This window comes from Bombyx mori, chromosome 25 (genome assembly GCF_030269925.1).
Source record: "Bombyx mori chromosome 25, ASM3026992v2".
NCBI lineage: Eukaryota > Metazoa > Arthropoda > Insecta > Lepidoptera > Bombycidae > Bombyx > Bombyx mori.
In genome coordinates this window covers 3,380,649-3,397,063 of record NC_085131.1, presented here as the reverse complement: position 1 = coordinate 3,397,063, position 16,415 = coordinate 3,380,649, and the positions used below count along the sequence as shown (strand labels likewise).

The 16,415-nt window shown below is 43.9% G+C and overlaps 2 protein-coding genes across 4 annotated transcripts; one reads left to right on the top strand and one right to left on the bottom strand.

Annotated features, from left to right (window-relative positions):
* Positions 1–819: 819 nt before the first annotated feature.
* LOC105842982 (uncharacterized) lies at positions 820–16,256 on the bottom strand. 2 transcript variants are annotated; one of them, XM_012697641.4, is made up of 5 exons: positions 15,915–16,256; positions 15,574–15,645; positions 14,978–15,110; positions 2,122–2,281; positions 820–1,003 (listed from the first exon to the last, which is right to left on the bottom strand). In XM_012697641.4, the coding sequence occupies exons 1-5, from the start codon at positions 16,092–16,094 to the stop codon at positions 829–831; spliced, it is 720 nt and encodes a 239-aa protein (XP_012553095.2). In that variant the 5' UTR covers positions 16,095–16,256; the 3' UTR covers positions 820–828. The 2 variants fall into 2 exon arrangements, with proteins under 2 accessions (XP_012553095.2, XP_021209249.1); XM_021353574.3 differs by having other exon boundaries at positions 16,014–16,256.
* Positions 3,150–13,967, top strand: LOC101744782 (uncharacterized). Of its 2 annotated transcripts, XM_004923318.5 has the most exons (5): positions 3,152–3,309; positions 6,015–6,127; positions 11,961–12,064; positions 12,706–12,930; positions 13,388–13,967. In XM_004923318.5, exons 2-5 carry the CDS (start codon positions 6,043–6,045, stop codon positions 13,922–13,924), a joined length of 951 nt encoding a protein of 316 aa, XP_004923375.1. In that variant the 5' UTR covers positions 3,152–3,309; positions 6,015–6,042; the 3' UTR covers positions 13,925–13,967. The 2 variants fall into 2 exon arrangements, with proteins under 2 accessions (XP_004923374.2, XP_004923375.1); XM_004923317.5 differs by lacking the exons at positions 6,015–6,127; positions 11,961–12,064; positions 12,706–12,930; positions 13,388–13,967 and adding an exon at positions 3,679–5,827 and having other exon boundaries at positions 3,150–3,309.
* Positions 16,257–16,415: the final 159 nt, after the last annotated feature.

Here is a 16,415-nt window from a genome sequence, read left to right as displayed (position 1 = left end):
CTATGTTTTATTTTTGCTTAAATTTCACTGTTGGTTACTTTCTCACCCATATGTATGATAAGAGTGATTGACTCAGAACTATAGGTTTAGTAATAATTGACAAAAAAATTAAGATATGATAAATATAGTTGTCGTGGCGTGCAATTTCTTGGACAGGGCATAAGACCTACAACGACTAGACATAGACTGGACACGGAAACATTACCAAGCTGACTTTAAAGTTTATCATCAGCTTGTCCTCCTGTTATGATAGTATGTGCCCGTAGTCTGCTTAACCTATTGTTACTAGTTTCTCAACATCGATCCTGATTAGCTTATGTTTCTAAGACAGGGACTTGACAAGAATTCGAAAAGAAACAAAAGAAAGAAATGGAACGAGGGCGGACGTGACTAGGGGCAGGGTCTAGATGTCTATATGTCTATATTTATTCTTCCCTGTTTCTATTCTGTTTTAAGCCATAAGGATTAACTAGGCTGTGGTTGGTTATGCTCACGAAATAGCTTGATTATGACAGAAATTTTATTTTACTGGTGGTAGGACCTCTTGATTTCGCACGGGTAGGTACCACCACCCAACCTATTTCTGCCGTGAAGCAGTAATGCGTTTCGGTTTGAAGGGTGGGGCCGTTGTAACTATACTTGAGACCTTAGAACTTATATCTCAAGGTGGGTGGCACATTTACGTCGTAGATTTCTATGGGCTCCAGTGGCCACTTAACACCAGGTGGGCTGTGAGCTCGTTCACTCATCTAAGCAATAAATAAAAAAAAGAGGAAAAACAAAGAGGACGTGTACATGGATCAAAAAAATTAAAAAAAGTTTTCAAGACTAAGTAAAATTCAATTGTTTATTGATTAACATAGCCGCGTTCTTTAAAAATAGATCTAAATATTCTTTCCTCAGCGGACAAGGCCGGTAAGAGACACAGTCTCTTCCGTTTAATCCTGAGAGCATTGCGTCTTCCACTGCTGTTGAATTCACTATCATTGATAGTAGTTTGTTGCTGTAATTTAAATATTATATGTAATTAATTAAATCGATTTGTGTTGTCATATGTTGGTGATAGGACCTCTTGTGAGTCCGCGCGGGTAGGTACCACCACCCTGCCTATTTTTGCCGTGAAGCAGTAATGCGTTTCGGTTTGAAGGGTGAGGCAGCCGTTGTAACTATACTGAGGCCTTAGAACTGATATCTCAAGGTGGGTGGCGCATTTACGTCGTAGATGTCTATGGGCTTCAGTAACCACTTAACACCAGGTGGGCTGTAAGCTTGTTCACCCATCTAAGCAATTAAAATAAAAATAAGTACACAAGCTGAGTGCTTATCTGCAGGCTTATTGCAACTACAATTGTATCAATTTCCGCCGTAAGATTAATACCGCAGTCATCTTAGAGTTTTAACGGCAAGCCAAAAAGCCCTCATATTTATCATATTGGTTTTGATCATAAATAATACGAGTGGGTATCGCACTTAATTGTCCAAACCATAGCATATGTAAACTTGCGTTATTCGGGAATCGAAAAGAATGGCGAAACCGGTCTTCCAACTTCGGATTTAACGCTAGATAAGGATATATTATTTGGTAGATCCACAGACGGGATAACGGGTCGTTCTATTGTTAATTATTATATAGTGTCGGCCATAAACGACAAGTCGTCGTGGTCTAAAGGATAAGTCGTCCGGTGTATTCGTGTCGAGCGATGCAGCAGTGTTCGAATCCCGCAGGCGGGTACCAATTTTTCTAATGAAATACGTACTTAACAAATGTTTAATTGACTTCCGCGGTGAAGGAATAGCATCGTGTAATAAAAATCAAACCCGCAAAATTATAATTTGCGTAATTACCGGTTATGACTCCACACTGATAGGTACCATCACCCTGCCTTTTTCTACCGTGAAGCAGTAATACGTTTCGTATACTGAGACCTTAGAGCTCATATCTCAAGGTGGGTTCCGTATTTACGTTGTAGATGTCTATAGGCTCCGGTAACCACTTAACACCTATACATGCAAGAAATAAATAAAAAACAAAAAAAAATACCACCCAGACTAGAAAATGTTGCCCATTAACCAACACCACACATGCAGCATAACTTAAGACCTTAAAATTTAAATAAATACCTGACAATAAACTCAAAGACCCTCCCTGGTTCGATGTAATCATTCGTTGCCATCCAGCATGCTATCCTCAACGCGCAACCTTGTAAATTGCGTTTGTCATTCAACATCTGACCGGCAAAATCAATGAGTACATCAGAGCCGAACTCTGCGTCGTCCAAAACTGTAAATTTCGCACCAATACAATTTTATTTTTATCTTAAATTAGCTTACCCGGCAGACTTCGTAGTGCCTCAATCGGTAAATAAAAGACCTAAACTTTTGTATAAAATAAAATTAAAACAAACAAAAGAAATCCGTCCGATGGGGGACACATCAAAGGAAAAACAGAATTGTTATTTTTTTTTAATTCCGATCATTTTCATATTTAACTACCTTTTAAACCTTCTCTGAACTTCCACAAATAATTCAAGACCAAAATTAGCCAAATCGGTCCAGCAGTTCTCGAGTTTTAGCGCTTTTTGTACAATCACTATGTACTGGTGGCAGGACCTCTTGTGAGTCCGCGCGGGTAGGTACCACCGCCCTGCCTATTTCTGCCGTGAAGCAGTAATGCGTTTCGGTTTGAAGGGTGGGGCAGCCGTTGTAACTATACTGAGATCTTAGAACTTATATCTCAAGATGGGTGGCGCATTTACGTTTTAGATGTCTATGGGCTGCAGTAACCACTTAACACCAGGTGGGCTGTGAGCTCGTCCACCCAACTAAGCAATAAAAAAATCATTTTCCATTTCGTGGTTGTAATATAGAGTCCGGGGAGCGCGGCTACTTGAACCAACCAACGGCTTGGTGATCGGTCGGCGGGTTTTTTCCCTTCTACCTTGTCTACCAGTTTTTTAAGGCTGTCTGGTTAATTTGGTTGTGGTGGGCAATTAACTTAAATTGATTATTCATTTTGAATTTGAACTTAGCAAGGATCATGAAGTATTGTTTATGGCATTTCTGACTCTGGCACCGTGTGCGTAGTCTGTTTGGACCGTATTAAAATTATTCTCCACTAAAGCAATAAGGTTTTATGCGCTAATCGTTTTAATAAATATTTATTCAAACATCGAATGACAAGTTCAGTGATAAAATGTCATTATCCTATTAGGGCCATGGCGAAAACAATATAACGGGTTACAAAATAAAATTTCAGTGTGTACAATAATCAAAATTGCTGCGTAGGACCGGACCAGGGACCAATTGGCAGTAAGTATAATAACTTTACCTAGATTTTTTACCGACATTTTGACTAGCTTGCGCGTTAAATTGTAATCTAAACTGAGTCTAATTAAATATGTATAAAAAGGTTAAGAATTACTGATAAGTAAGTATTAATATGAAAAAAAAAATATATATTCACAACCCGGCCACCGCTAGAGTCACTTGATAAAATTTAAGGTCTGGAAGTGTAAATATTGACTTAAATATCGTTTTAAAACTGAAGCTTTGGTAGGGCTGGTTCATAAATGTGAGTTTTCGGATACAATCACACGGGACTTTAGTGTCAGACTCCCAGATCTCACTCAAAAGAAGATTAGCATTCAAACGTTCTGATGAAACTATTGGTATCGACAGGTCATGGAGCAAATGTACCTGATAGAGATATTCATTGACAAAGTGACAGTTTTTGCGTCTGACGAGAACGAAAAGAGCGGAGCAGACAAGAATTTGATTATCAAAATAAAATTCGGTCCTAAAGTGCAGTTCATCATCAAGGAAGGTCAGTTGGCAGTGAATGAAAAGACAACGGACGACATCGTGGAGTGTGACGAAAATGGACGGAGGAAATGGTCACGAACAATAAGGGTTGGAAAATCTTATCTGTTCCCTTCATATCCCGATACTGTTCTGATGATCCTCAGCAAGTTTCCTTTAGAGATTGAGGTTTGGAACGACGATGAAAATGAGGTTGAAATCTTCGTTGGAATCGGTACAATGCACTGGGATACGATGTTTTTCCATATGCTCAAAGACACTGCAGAAGCTTGTAAACTCCACGAACCGTTATCAATTAAACAATGCACTCCGTTATTTGCTGAATGTTGCTGCAGGCAGGTCGGCGAGATATCCTTCATTCTTCGACTAAGTGCTTTAGGAGACAGTATTATAACAGAGTTTCAACAATTAATGAAAGATCCAGAATCTTTCGTATTTCGGACAAACAAAGCGCCTAGTATGTTTCAGTGCAAGAGAGTAGATGGTGCTGATCCCAATTTTTGTATGGTAGGAAGTTTGTATGAAACAACAACATTAGAAGATCCGGACATTGCTGAATCGGCACGTAAAAAGATTGAAATTTGCACAGAGCTCCAAAATTGTGGCGCGGGGGGAGGAGCAGGGCAAGCGACATGCGACCATGCAGAAGATGATATGATGCAAACTCAAAAGAAATACCCTATTGATAAAATAAGAATGGGCGATATTACGGGACCGTGTGGCAACGCAAATTGTGCACTAGCACATAAAGTTAAGACGTATTTAAGAAATCTAGATAGCTACAAAGTTGCGTCTGGTGGTGTTTCTGGGACAAAAGATGAAAATAGCAGAAAAGCATGTGGAACTTGTTCATGTAAAGACGACCGTTGGCATAGAGAGACTTGCCCTGAAAATGAAAATTCAGATGGTGCACAAAATAATGCTGTGTGCACAGGATGTAGTGGAATAGTTAAAAAAGGGGATACTTGTGAAGACAAGAAAAATAAAATGTATGGTACTGGGGCAACTCCTAAAGGCAGCAAAACGCATGTTGCATACGTATTTAGTGTCACAAAAGTACCAGACTTTAACCAAAGTTTATTTGGCCAGAATTATACTATTGGCAATTTTACTAACAACAGCAACGGAGCTCCAGTCGTAAGCAAAATTGAAAACCAAAGATTCAATGAAGTTGGATGCTGCTGTCAAAAGTTAGGTCAAATACAGATAGAAACAGAGAGACAAAAAAGTACTAAATCTATTCCGCAAACTTCAAATGCACAATACAAGGAAATCATGAATTCTCTCGTTTATCTCGCTGATACAAGCGACCTAAAGCGAAAGATACCCATTTATAATTGTACGGAGTTGACGAACGAAAAAGATTGTAAATGTGATCCCCCAAAACCAAAACCTCCATGCAAAACCTTAGACTGCGACTGCATAGCAGAAACTGCTAATATTGCCGCCAGAAAAGCTCACAAACCTTACTGCCCCTCTTATAAACACAAAAACAATTGTCCTGTCACTTATTTAATGCATGAAGACGAGGAAAAGAAGAAACCAGAGGACGACGAAGATGAAATAGAACCATTACCGTACGGCTTGCCACCAGTTCAGCTGGGTCCTTGTCCGGTGCTGGGCAGACCTTGCACAGTACCCGATGGTTTTGCGAGAATGTACAAGACAGCGGCATTGCCAACGCAACCGCCGAGCTACAGTGACGCCGGCAAAGTTTGTTGCTCTAAAGAATACGAAAGAATTAAAAAGGCTATCAGAGAATATATGAAGAAGGACAAAGATGATGATTTCAGATGTGTTAATAAGTTTAATGTGGATACAGAGCGTCGTTGCTGCGATAAGGAGCAGCGTCTCTTTCCGTTAACCGGCAAGTCTTGTTGTGGCTCGCATAAGCTATCCATACAAGAGAAATTTAAAGAGGAAAAGAAGCACGACTGATTTATACATTTTTATCTCATTGGTGTTTTATTTTGTAACCCCAACTGTCCAAATAAACCATTAAAAAACATTTTTCGTAATAATTCATTGTTAATTTTAAGTACTGCAAGTAATTGCAATTACTTTCTGAATTGCTGTCAGTTAACGGTTTCGGGATTTGAATCGATCGTGAGTATTATACCTGTATAATATAACATCCTTTTATACTACATATATATTACATACATAATCGGAATATAAAGTTATGTTTATCGCAGGTTTATCAATTAATAAGAACCCGAAAACATGGGAGACGAAGAAGAGAATGAACAAAAGAAGAAAAAGAAAAACTCATCGAAATACAACTACACTTTTGGTGATGTTCATCCAGGTACTGTATCATTGAACGAATATAAACAAGGGCTTGTACAGTCGAAATATATGTGTTTAGACCAGCGGCCCGCTCCGGCTCCGCTCGGGTCTTTAACAAAAATTTCAACGATATTTGACGTTGTTTTATTTTTTTTTAAATAAAAGAACACTTATGGAACACACTATAACTATAAGTAGAAGAATAAGAACACACTATAACTATAATAGTTAGACATATGCTGTCGTGACAGTTTTTGTAAGTAATGATGTGTTCTACAAAGTCGTAGTACATTATTTTATTCTATCATCAATAGTTTTCGCAGGGCACGTGATGTAAAGAATATTTTAGGTAATTTTTTTACACCTTGGGTTATATTATTGAAGTTTTAGTAAGGATTCCAATTTTTTTTTTTAATAATCTGTGTCACTCGGAAATAGTGTAGCTTCCAAACAGTGACAGAATTTTTCAAATCGGTTCAGTAGTTTCGGAGCCTGTTCAATACAAACAAACAAAAAAATCTTTCCTCTTTGTAATATTAGTATAGAAGTATAGACAACAACAGTCGTTTTTTCTGTTGCTTTTAATTTCTAATCATTCTGCGGGTTTCTATTCGATTTAAGATTCCGCAGGCTGATTTAAATTGTCGAGGGTTGAGAGAATCAATATGGACATTCCGATAGAGGCACCCGTCACGCGCGGACGTGCTCATCGACCACTCGATCGCCCGGCCTTTGTTCGCCCGGCTTTTGTTAGCCCGGCCATTGTTCGCGCGGCCTGTGTTCGTGGTACATCTGCCGACTAAGTGCTCTTCCTGGAAGTTTTTATTTGTTTTGTTTCCTTTTGTTATTTCTGTGTTCGTGGTACATCTGCCGACAAACTGTCTTCCTGGAAGTGTTTAATTGTTTGTTTCTTTTTGTTATTTCCGTTTTGTTGTGATTTTTCTTTGTCCTGCAGTAATCGTGCCGCATCGCCACCTGTGTTCAATAGAACCGCTCAGGTCCGAGAAGTTGGGGCCTCGCCGCAAGGCGAGTGTTTTCTAAGACCCAGGGTAGCCCCACCTGGGCACGTAGACATCATGGACGCTGTATTTGCGGAATTTCTCCGGCTTCGCTACCCAAAGCTCACTTCCGAGTTTCAGGCCTTCAAGGCCGATCACACTGCGAGCCCTCTCGTGGACTCCACCGAGCTCGCTGCTCCTGCGTCGCCTGTACCTGCGTGCAAAGCTTCTGCATCGAGCACCGCAGCCTCCGTCGTGCCTGCCGTTCCCGCGTCGCCTATACTGGCGAGTAAAACTGCTGCGTCGTCCGCCGTGGTCACCGTTCCAGCAGCGCGATCATCCGCGGCCTCCGTCGCGCCGTCCAAAACACCTACTCGTAGGTCACCTGCGCCCGCCTCCTCGTCCTCCGACTCTGACTCGGAGATGGAGGTCGACCTCGCTCCCGCCTCATCGACGGATGGATTCACCCTGGTGCAAAAGGGTAAGAAGCGTGCCGCGGAGTCTCGAGCTCCCGCGGCCGCTAAAATTAGCAAAGCCGCGAACGCTTCGCGCCCCCGCCCTCAGACTCCCGTTGCGCCTCCAGCCCGTGCCACTCCGTCGCCGCGTCCGGTGGCACAAAATAAAGCCCAGACCCCTCCCCCGGTAATCCTTCAAGAGAAGGCAGCTTGGGAACGAGTTTCCCTGGCCCTTAAGGCCAAAAATATCAATTTTACGAATGCCCGTAACCTCGCGAACGGCATTCAAATTAAGGTTCGAACATCCGACGACCATAGGGCCCTCTCTTCTTACCTCCGTAAGGAGCGTATAAGTTTCCACACATATACGCTCCAGGAGGAGCGCGAACTCCGTGCCGTTATACGTGGCATCCCTAAAGAGTTGGATGCCGAGCTCGTCAAGGCCGACCTTCTCGAACAAGGCCTACCGGTTAACTCCGTACACCGCATGCACACAGGCCGCGGAAGGGAGCCATATAATATGGTTCTCGTCGCCCTCCAGCCTACCCCCGAGGGTAAGCAAATATTCAACATCCGAACGGTCTGTAGCCTTTCCGGAATCGCAGTCGAAACCCCACACAAGAAAGGCACACCTAGCCAGTGCCATAACTGCCAATTATACGGGCATTCTTCCCGTAACTGTCACGCGCGCCCCCGATGCGTCAAGTGCTTAGGCGATCACGCCACGGCCCTATGCACTCGCGATCAAAAAACCGCGACAGAACCGCCTAGCTGCGTCCTGTGTCGAACACAGGGTCACCCCGCAAATTACCGCGGATGCCCCCGAGCCCCGAAAATAAATCGCCGCGTCGCCCGCCAAAACCGCCTCCGAGCTTCCGGCCCAGACATCAAAGCCTCGGCACCCTCTGTGTCGCAGGCTAAGCCAGCGTTCGTTCCGGCGCCGGTGCCCAGTGTCTCGGCCTGGGCGAAACCGCTGCCGTACATGAACACGGCTACAACTCCCTCCTCCGCGATTCGTCCCGCCCCCGCGACTCGTCCCTCTCCCGCGACTTGCCCTCCGACCGCGTCCGACAATCTCGCTTTAGCGATCGACTTCTTTCAGTCGATCAACTTTGAGCGCGTTAACGCTTTGGGCGACGCCATTCGCTCTGCCTCCACTGCACAACACTTTATCGCCGTTGTGCAAGAATACGCCGACGTATACGCGTCATTAAATACGTACGTCCTCCCCTCACTCCGCCGGTAATCAATGGCGTATATAAGTAGAATAAAGCCCCTATCCGTAACGATAGGATTTTTTAACGCTTACGGTCTCGCAAATCAGCGTGATCAGGTTTCTGACTTTTTGCGTGACCATCAAATTGATATCTTTTTAGTGCAGGAGACCCTACTTAAGCCCGCGCGCCGTGACCCTAAAATCGCGAACTATAACATGGTCAGGAACGACAGGCTCTCTGCTCGTGGTGGTGGTACCGTCATTTACTATAGAAGAGCCCTGCATTGCGTCCCACTCGATCCTCCCGCGCTCGCTAATATCGAAGCATCAGTGTGCCGAATCTCACTGACGGGACACGCGCCGATCGTTATCGCGTCCGTTTATCTTCCACCGGATAAGATCGTTCTAAGCAGTGATATCGAGGCGCTGCTCGGCATGGGGAGCTCTGTCATTCTGGCGGGCGACCTAAATTGTAAACACATTAGGTGGAACTCACACACCACAACCCCGAATGGCAGGCGGCTTGACGCGTTAGTCGATAATCTCGCCTTCGATATCGTCGCTCCGCTAATCCCGACTCACTACCCGCTAAATATCGCGCATCGCCCGGATATACTCGACATAGCGTTATTAAAAAACGTAACTCTGCGCTTACACTCGATCGAAGTAGTTTCAGAGTTAGATTCAGACCACCGTCCCGTCGTTATGAAGCTCGGTCGTGCTCCCGATTCCGTTCCCGTCACGAGGACTGTGGTGGATTGGCACACGCTGGGCATCAGCCTGGCTGAATCTGATCCACCATCGCTACCGTTTAGCCCGGACTCTACCCCGTCTCCTCAGGATACCGCTGAAGCCATATACATCTTAACGTCACACATCACCTCGACATTAGATAGGTCATCGAAACAAGTTGTAGCGGAGGACTTCCTTCACCGCTTCAAATTGTCCGACGATATTAGGGAACTCCTTAGAGCTAAGAACGCCTCGATACGCGCCTACGACAGGTATCCTACCGCGGAAAATCGTATTCGAATGCGTGCCCTACAACGCGACGTAAAGTCTCGCATCGCCGAAGTCCGAGATGCCAGATGGTCTGATTTCTTAGAAGGACTCGCGCCCTCCCAAAGGTCTTACTACCGCTTAGCTCGTACTCTCAAATCGGATACGGTAGTAACTATGCCCCCCCTCGTAGGCCCCTCAGGCCGACTCACGGCGTTCGATGATGACGAAAAAGCAGAGCTGCTGGCCGATACATTGCAAACCCAGTGCACGCCCAGCACTCAATCCGTGGACCCTGTGCATGTAGAATTAGTAGACAGTGAGGTAGAACGCAGAGCCTCCTTGCCACCCTCTGATGTGTTACCACCCGTCACCCCGATGGAAGTTAAAGACTTGATCAAAGACCTACGTCCTCGCAAGGCTCCCGGTTCCGACGGTATATCCAACCGCGTTATTAAACTTCTACCCGTCCAACTCATCGTGATGTTGGCATCTATTTTCAATGCCGCTATGGCGAACTGTATCTTTCCCGCGGTGTGGAAAGAAGCGGACGTTATCGGCATACATAAACCCGGTAAACCAAAAAATCATCCGACGAGCTACCGCCCGATTAGCCTCCTCATGTCTCTAGGCAAACTGTATGAGCGTCTGCTCTACAAACGCCTCAGAGACTTCGTCTCATCCAAGGGCATTCTCATCGATGAACAATTCGGATTCCGTACAAATCACTCATGCGTTCAACAGGTGCACCGCCTCACGGAGCACATTCTTGTGGGGCTTAATCGACCAAAACCGTTATACACGGGAGCTCTCTTCTTCGACGTCGCAAAAGCGTTCGACAAAGTCTGGCACAATGGTTTGATTTTCAAACTATTCAACATGGGCGTGCCGGATAGTCTCGTGCTCATCATACGGGACTTCTTGTCGAACCGCTCTTTTCGATATCGAGTCGAGGAAACCCGCTCCTCCCCACGACCTCTCACAGCTGGAGTCCCGCAAGGCTCTGTCCTCTCACCCCTCCTATTTAGCTTATTCGTTAACGATTTTCCCCGGTCGCCGCCGACCCATTTAGCTTTATTCGCCGACGACACGACTGTTTACTATTCCAGTAGAAACAAGTCCCTAATCGCGAAGAAGCTTCAGAGCGCAGCCCTAGCCCTAGGACAGTGGTTCCGAAAATGGCGCATAGACATCAACCCAGCGAAAAGTACTGCGGTGCTCTTTCAGAGGGGAAGCTCCACACGGATTTCCTCCCGTATTAGGAGGAGGAATCTCACACCCCCGATTACTCTCTTTAGTCAATCCATACCCTGGGCCAGGAAGGTCAAGTACCTGGGCGTTACCCTGGATGCATCGATGACATTCCGCCCGCATATAAAATCAGTCCGTGACCGTGCCGCGTTTATTCTCGGTAGACTCTACCCCATGATTTGTAAGCGGAGTAAAATGTCCCTTCGGAACAAGGTGACACTTTACAAAACTTGCATAAGGCCCGTCATGACTTACGCGAGTGTGGTGTTCGCTCACGCGGCCCGCACGCACATAGACACCCTTCAATCTCTACAATCCCGCTTTTGCAGGTTAGCCGTCGGAGCTCCGTGGTTCGTGAGGAACGTTGACCTACACGACGACCTGGGCCTCGAATCTATACAGAAATACATGAAGTCAGCGTCGGAACGGTACTTCGATAAGGCTATGCGTCATGATAATCGCCTTATCGTAGCCGCCGCTGACTACTCCCCGAATCCTGATCATGCAGGAGCCAGTCACCGTCGACGCCCTAGACACGTCCTTACGGATCCATCAGATCCAATAACCTTCACACTAGACGCCTTCAGCTCTAGGAGCAGGCTTAGGGACCTCGGTAACCGTACTCGTCGAACTCGACAAAGAGTTCGCCGTGCAACCTAACCCATGAATCAGCTCGCTGAGTTTCTCGCCGGATCTTCTCAGCGGGTCCCGATTCCGATCCGGTAGTAGATTCATTCGCGAAGCAGCTACTCTTGAGTTGTTAGGTCTCCTTCGGAGGCGCTCGGGCAGCTGTTAGCAAATCCCACCCCTCCTGGCTGAGCCTTTGCTCGCCCACCTGTCCTGGTGAAACTGGAAAGGCCTCCGGGCCACCAGTAATACTTCAATCATAAAAATAAAAAAAAAATAAATAAAAAAAGAATCAATATGTTGCAGGAGTCGTCATCGGCCACAAGCCGTGCATGTTTTTAAGACCAGGTTTACCGGTGCCAGCCAAAATGGGGTGGCTGTGGAATGCGGCAGACACTCCTGGAGCGAAGGTATGCTGATATTATAACAGGCCAAATTTATCAAGATTTATATACCTAACATAATATATACCTAATAATTCATAATATTCACAACAACCTAGAAATAAGAGAGAAAGAAGAGAATAAGAAATAATGTTACTGGTGGTAGGACCTCTTGTGAGTCCGCGCGGGTAGGTACCACCACCCTGCCTATTTCTACCGTGAAGCAATAATGCGTTTCGGTTTGAAGGGTGGGGCAGCCGTCGTAACTATACTGAGACCTTAGAACTGATGTCTCAAGGTGGGTGGCACATTTACGTTGTAGATGTATATGGGCTCCAGTAACCACTTAACACCAGGTGGGCTGTGAGCTCGTCCACCCATCTAGCAATACTATGTATACTAATACTACAATAATACGGGTAACTACCCGCGCGGACTCACAAGAGGTTCTACCACCAGTAATTACGCAAATTATAATTTTCCGGGTTTGATTTTTACACGATGTTATTCCTTCACCGTGGAAGTCAATCGTGAACGTTTGTTGAGTACGTATTTCATCAGAACAATTATTAACCGCCTGCGGGATTCGAACACCGGTGCATAGCTCAACACGAATGCACCGGACGTCTTATTCCTTTAGGCCACGACGACCGATATTTGATTTACAGCCGCGACGTGGATGGCAGCCTGGGGTCATTGGTAAAAGCGTTGCGAAAATGATGACGTTTAAGTGTCCAAGAGGCGGGCAAGACAAAGACAAGAACAAGAAAAAGAAAAAGAAGGGTAATAAGCCTGGTGCTGCGATTGGAGGAGGGGATTCGGAGCCGGATGAACCTCTCGAACCGAAGCCAGCTTTAAAAGTACAGAGAAAGGGTGACGTTTTCACTATACAGGTTATTAATCTGTGTAACGTTCTTAATTGTTGACAGTTTATTTTTAATTGAAATATTTCTTACTGGTGGTAGGACCTCTTGTGAGTCCGCACGGGTAGGTACCACTGCCCTGCCTAATTCTGCCGTGAAGCAGTAATGCATTTCGGTATGAAGATTGGGGCAGCCGTTGTAACTATACTTGAGACCGTAGAATTTATATCTCAAGGTGGGTGGCGCATTTAGGTTATAGATGTCTATGGGCTCCAGTAACCAGTTAACACCAGGTGGGTTGTGAGCTGGTCTACCCATCTAAGCAATAAAAAAATAATCAATTGATACAAAAGAAATGTTTTTAGAATAAATATTAAAGTAGATATTGATCTGATTAAGACCACGGGCGCTTAGCTATTGACTAAGGTTTAGTATACCGATGATAGTGCATTTCAATAAAGTACTCATAAATTATTCCTAACAACAGGTTAATCCATTGAAAGATCTGACAGAGATAGCACCGAACGAGGATCCATATGTTGACTGCGATCCTTTAGTATTTAAGATTATCAAGAAGCGCAGCCCCGAGGAGCAAGCGAAAGTGGAAGCACGGAAGATGGTCAAGCTGAAGAAGCAGCGAGACGCAGAAATCCGAAAGGCCCTGGCCGAAGCCGTCGAAGACATTTGCAAATGTGCCTATATGGATGTCTATTGTAATGATCTAACTGCCATCGATAAGGTTATAGACAGTTGTCCAGCCTTTAAAGAACCAGAGTGTATATGCCACGAGGAATCACTAAGTTCATTGTCCAGTAACGCGACTTGGGACATTGAGTATACCCCACCTTTTGGCTGTTTCGATTTGGCGCCAAGGAAAAGAAGAATGTGTATACACGTGGAGACGCAGTATATACCAGCCGACGCTGGAATCGTTGATGCTCCAAAGTTGAAAGGAAAAAAATCATGCTCTTCTATAAAGCCGAAGAAGAAATTGTCTAAGAAGTGCTGTGGTCCTTGTTACTGAACTAAAGCCCAAAATAAATAAATGTTCGTTTTTTAAAGATTCATTTCCTCAAAAAGTTTAATTTCCTCCCTTTTTCAAAATTTCATTTCTAACATTTTATTTCACGTTTTCTTGTTAATGTTGTTTGAATTGAAGTCCAACAACAACATACGTCAACACGTATGAAAAAAACATCACAAAGATAACACCATGTCATTACGGATCCTCCCGATCTATTAACGATGCTTTTAGGTAGCACAAGCACCGGTCATCGTCCTCGTCGAACCCGTCGCTTGCGACGAAGGGCTCGACGAGCGAATCAACCCATAGACACAGTCCACTGAGTTTCTCGCCGGATCTTCTCAGTGGGTTGCGTTTCCGATCCGGTGGTAGATTCTGCGAAGCACTGCTCTTGCTAGGGTCAGTGTTATCTCACTTCAGTTTGAGCCCCGTGAGCTCACCTACTAGTTAAGGTTACGCTGAAATAGACTCTCAAGGCTATCAGCATAGGTAGGTAATAAAAAAAAAGATAACACTATAATTTAGGCAATCGTATCGGTAACAGATGTCAGAGTTATCTTATCTGGACATCTCGTCTCGTCTAGGATAGAGTGGATATAGAAAAATCTGGACTGGGTTCTATATTGCTCGATTTTATACTATACATGTTTTTGAAACCACCTTATCTTTTATGTAATGTGCAATTTCCTTCTCTCCTTACGACAGCGACTTCGTTAAAGCTTTCTGTCGGTATCTATTTTGAAGAGACTGTTGAAATGTAATCATCATCCTCATCATCAATGCACTACTGGACACAGTCCTCTCTCAATTTACGCCACTGGGCTTGGTTCTCTTACATTTCTGGCCGGCCATCCTCCACAAATTATCGCTCCACTTGACCGGGACACACACGGGCCACATTATGATGTATTTCGACATAAATAATTCGAACAACTGATTCACGAGAATAAAAGTTAGCGAGTTGTAATTCGCAATACGAGGAAACGTGCCTATTGAAATTGCTGAGTTTCTAGATCTTCTAAGCATTATAAACCTTTTTAGAGTTTTGCTTACCTCTGAAATACTTTCTAGGTATATGATTTTCTGTGTAGCTCTTTGCAAGAAAAGGCAGTATTACTGTAGTTCCGAGTACTACGGCGCCGCCTAATGCTAAGCCAGCTGGATTAATATTCGCTACAGGGAGATCCTGTCAAGAAATTGGAGTGATATTTCTTTTTAATACATCCATTTCTAACAAATAGCACTTTGATCATTTTATAAACTCAAATTGAGTTTATTTTAACTTTTTTTTAATTTTCTTGTAGGCAGACAATCATATAACCTATCTGTCGATGAGTAGCTACCGTTGTCCATGGACTTCGGCAATGCCAGGGACAGAGCCAAGCCGCTGCCTACCGTTAAATACTCTCCAGAAGCTTCGTTTGAAGAAGGACATGTCATAGTGCTCGGGAAACATCAAGTAATTTGAGTTTTTTCTTAGAACACTTCGTCAGTCGCTCGAGACTCGAGTAATTATTTACTAAAGTAGAAAGGCGTATTTTTAGTTCGTTTGGACCAGTTGGATGAGGTTGCCTGTGCACCTAATTAAAATCATAATTAAAATAAAAAAGAATCCGATTAAAATTTTGTAAAATAGATGTTTGTCTTACCAAAAATCCAGAAGAGTGTTCCGATTTTTTTATTGGAATCGTTATGAACGGGATCGTAAGGTCAAGATCAACCTGGAATTTGAGTAACATATAAGAGGTACAAATATTTTCACAACGTTTTCTGACAGTGTAGCTTATAAACATCTTATATAATATTTTCATATTAAAATACTCCCTGTTAGAAATTGGAAGTTGACGCTTAGGCTTACAGCAAATATTGATTTTTTTTATCGTTTGTTTGCTGTAGATATGTATGTAGACATCAAGAAGTGTGTTTACGTGGCTGTCTGAAGCAACCTATATATAACACGTAAGATCTTATAACCATTTCGAGAACTAACCTTAATCATCTCCTCCAAAGTATGAAACGTTAGGAATCTTCGCTCTCGATTACTCTCGCTTTTCGTTGTAGTCGAAAAAAAACTAAATAATAACAGTACCTTGCCCATTTTCATTGTAATGTCGACTTCGGAGAAGCTAATTACGGTTTCCCGCCGAAACGGTGGATCGAATGACGCCATATTCGTTTTAATTTTGCTGAAATAGTGCAAGCACCGATGTGCATGTCTAACGGTATTCTTCCGCGTATTGTTGGAAAACGAGATTGTAACAATATAATTCTACAGCCACAGATGTAGATTGTAGAAAATAATAGACAGGTCTTGAGGTGTAATAAAAGGAGTGACTTGTGTGTGAAAAGGAGTGACAGCGATTTCAAAGTCATCGTAGCCTAGAAGGATAAGACGCCCGGTGCATTCGGGTCTAGCGATAAGGCTGTGCCAGTGTTCGAATCGCGCATTTGAATTATATTAATTTCCAAATATCATCCTCATATTTTTGCC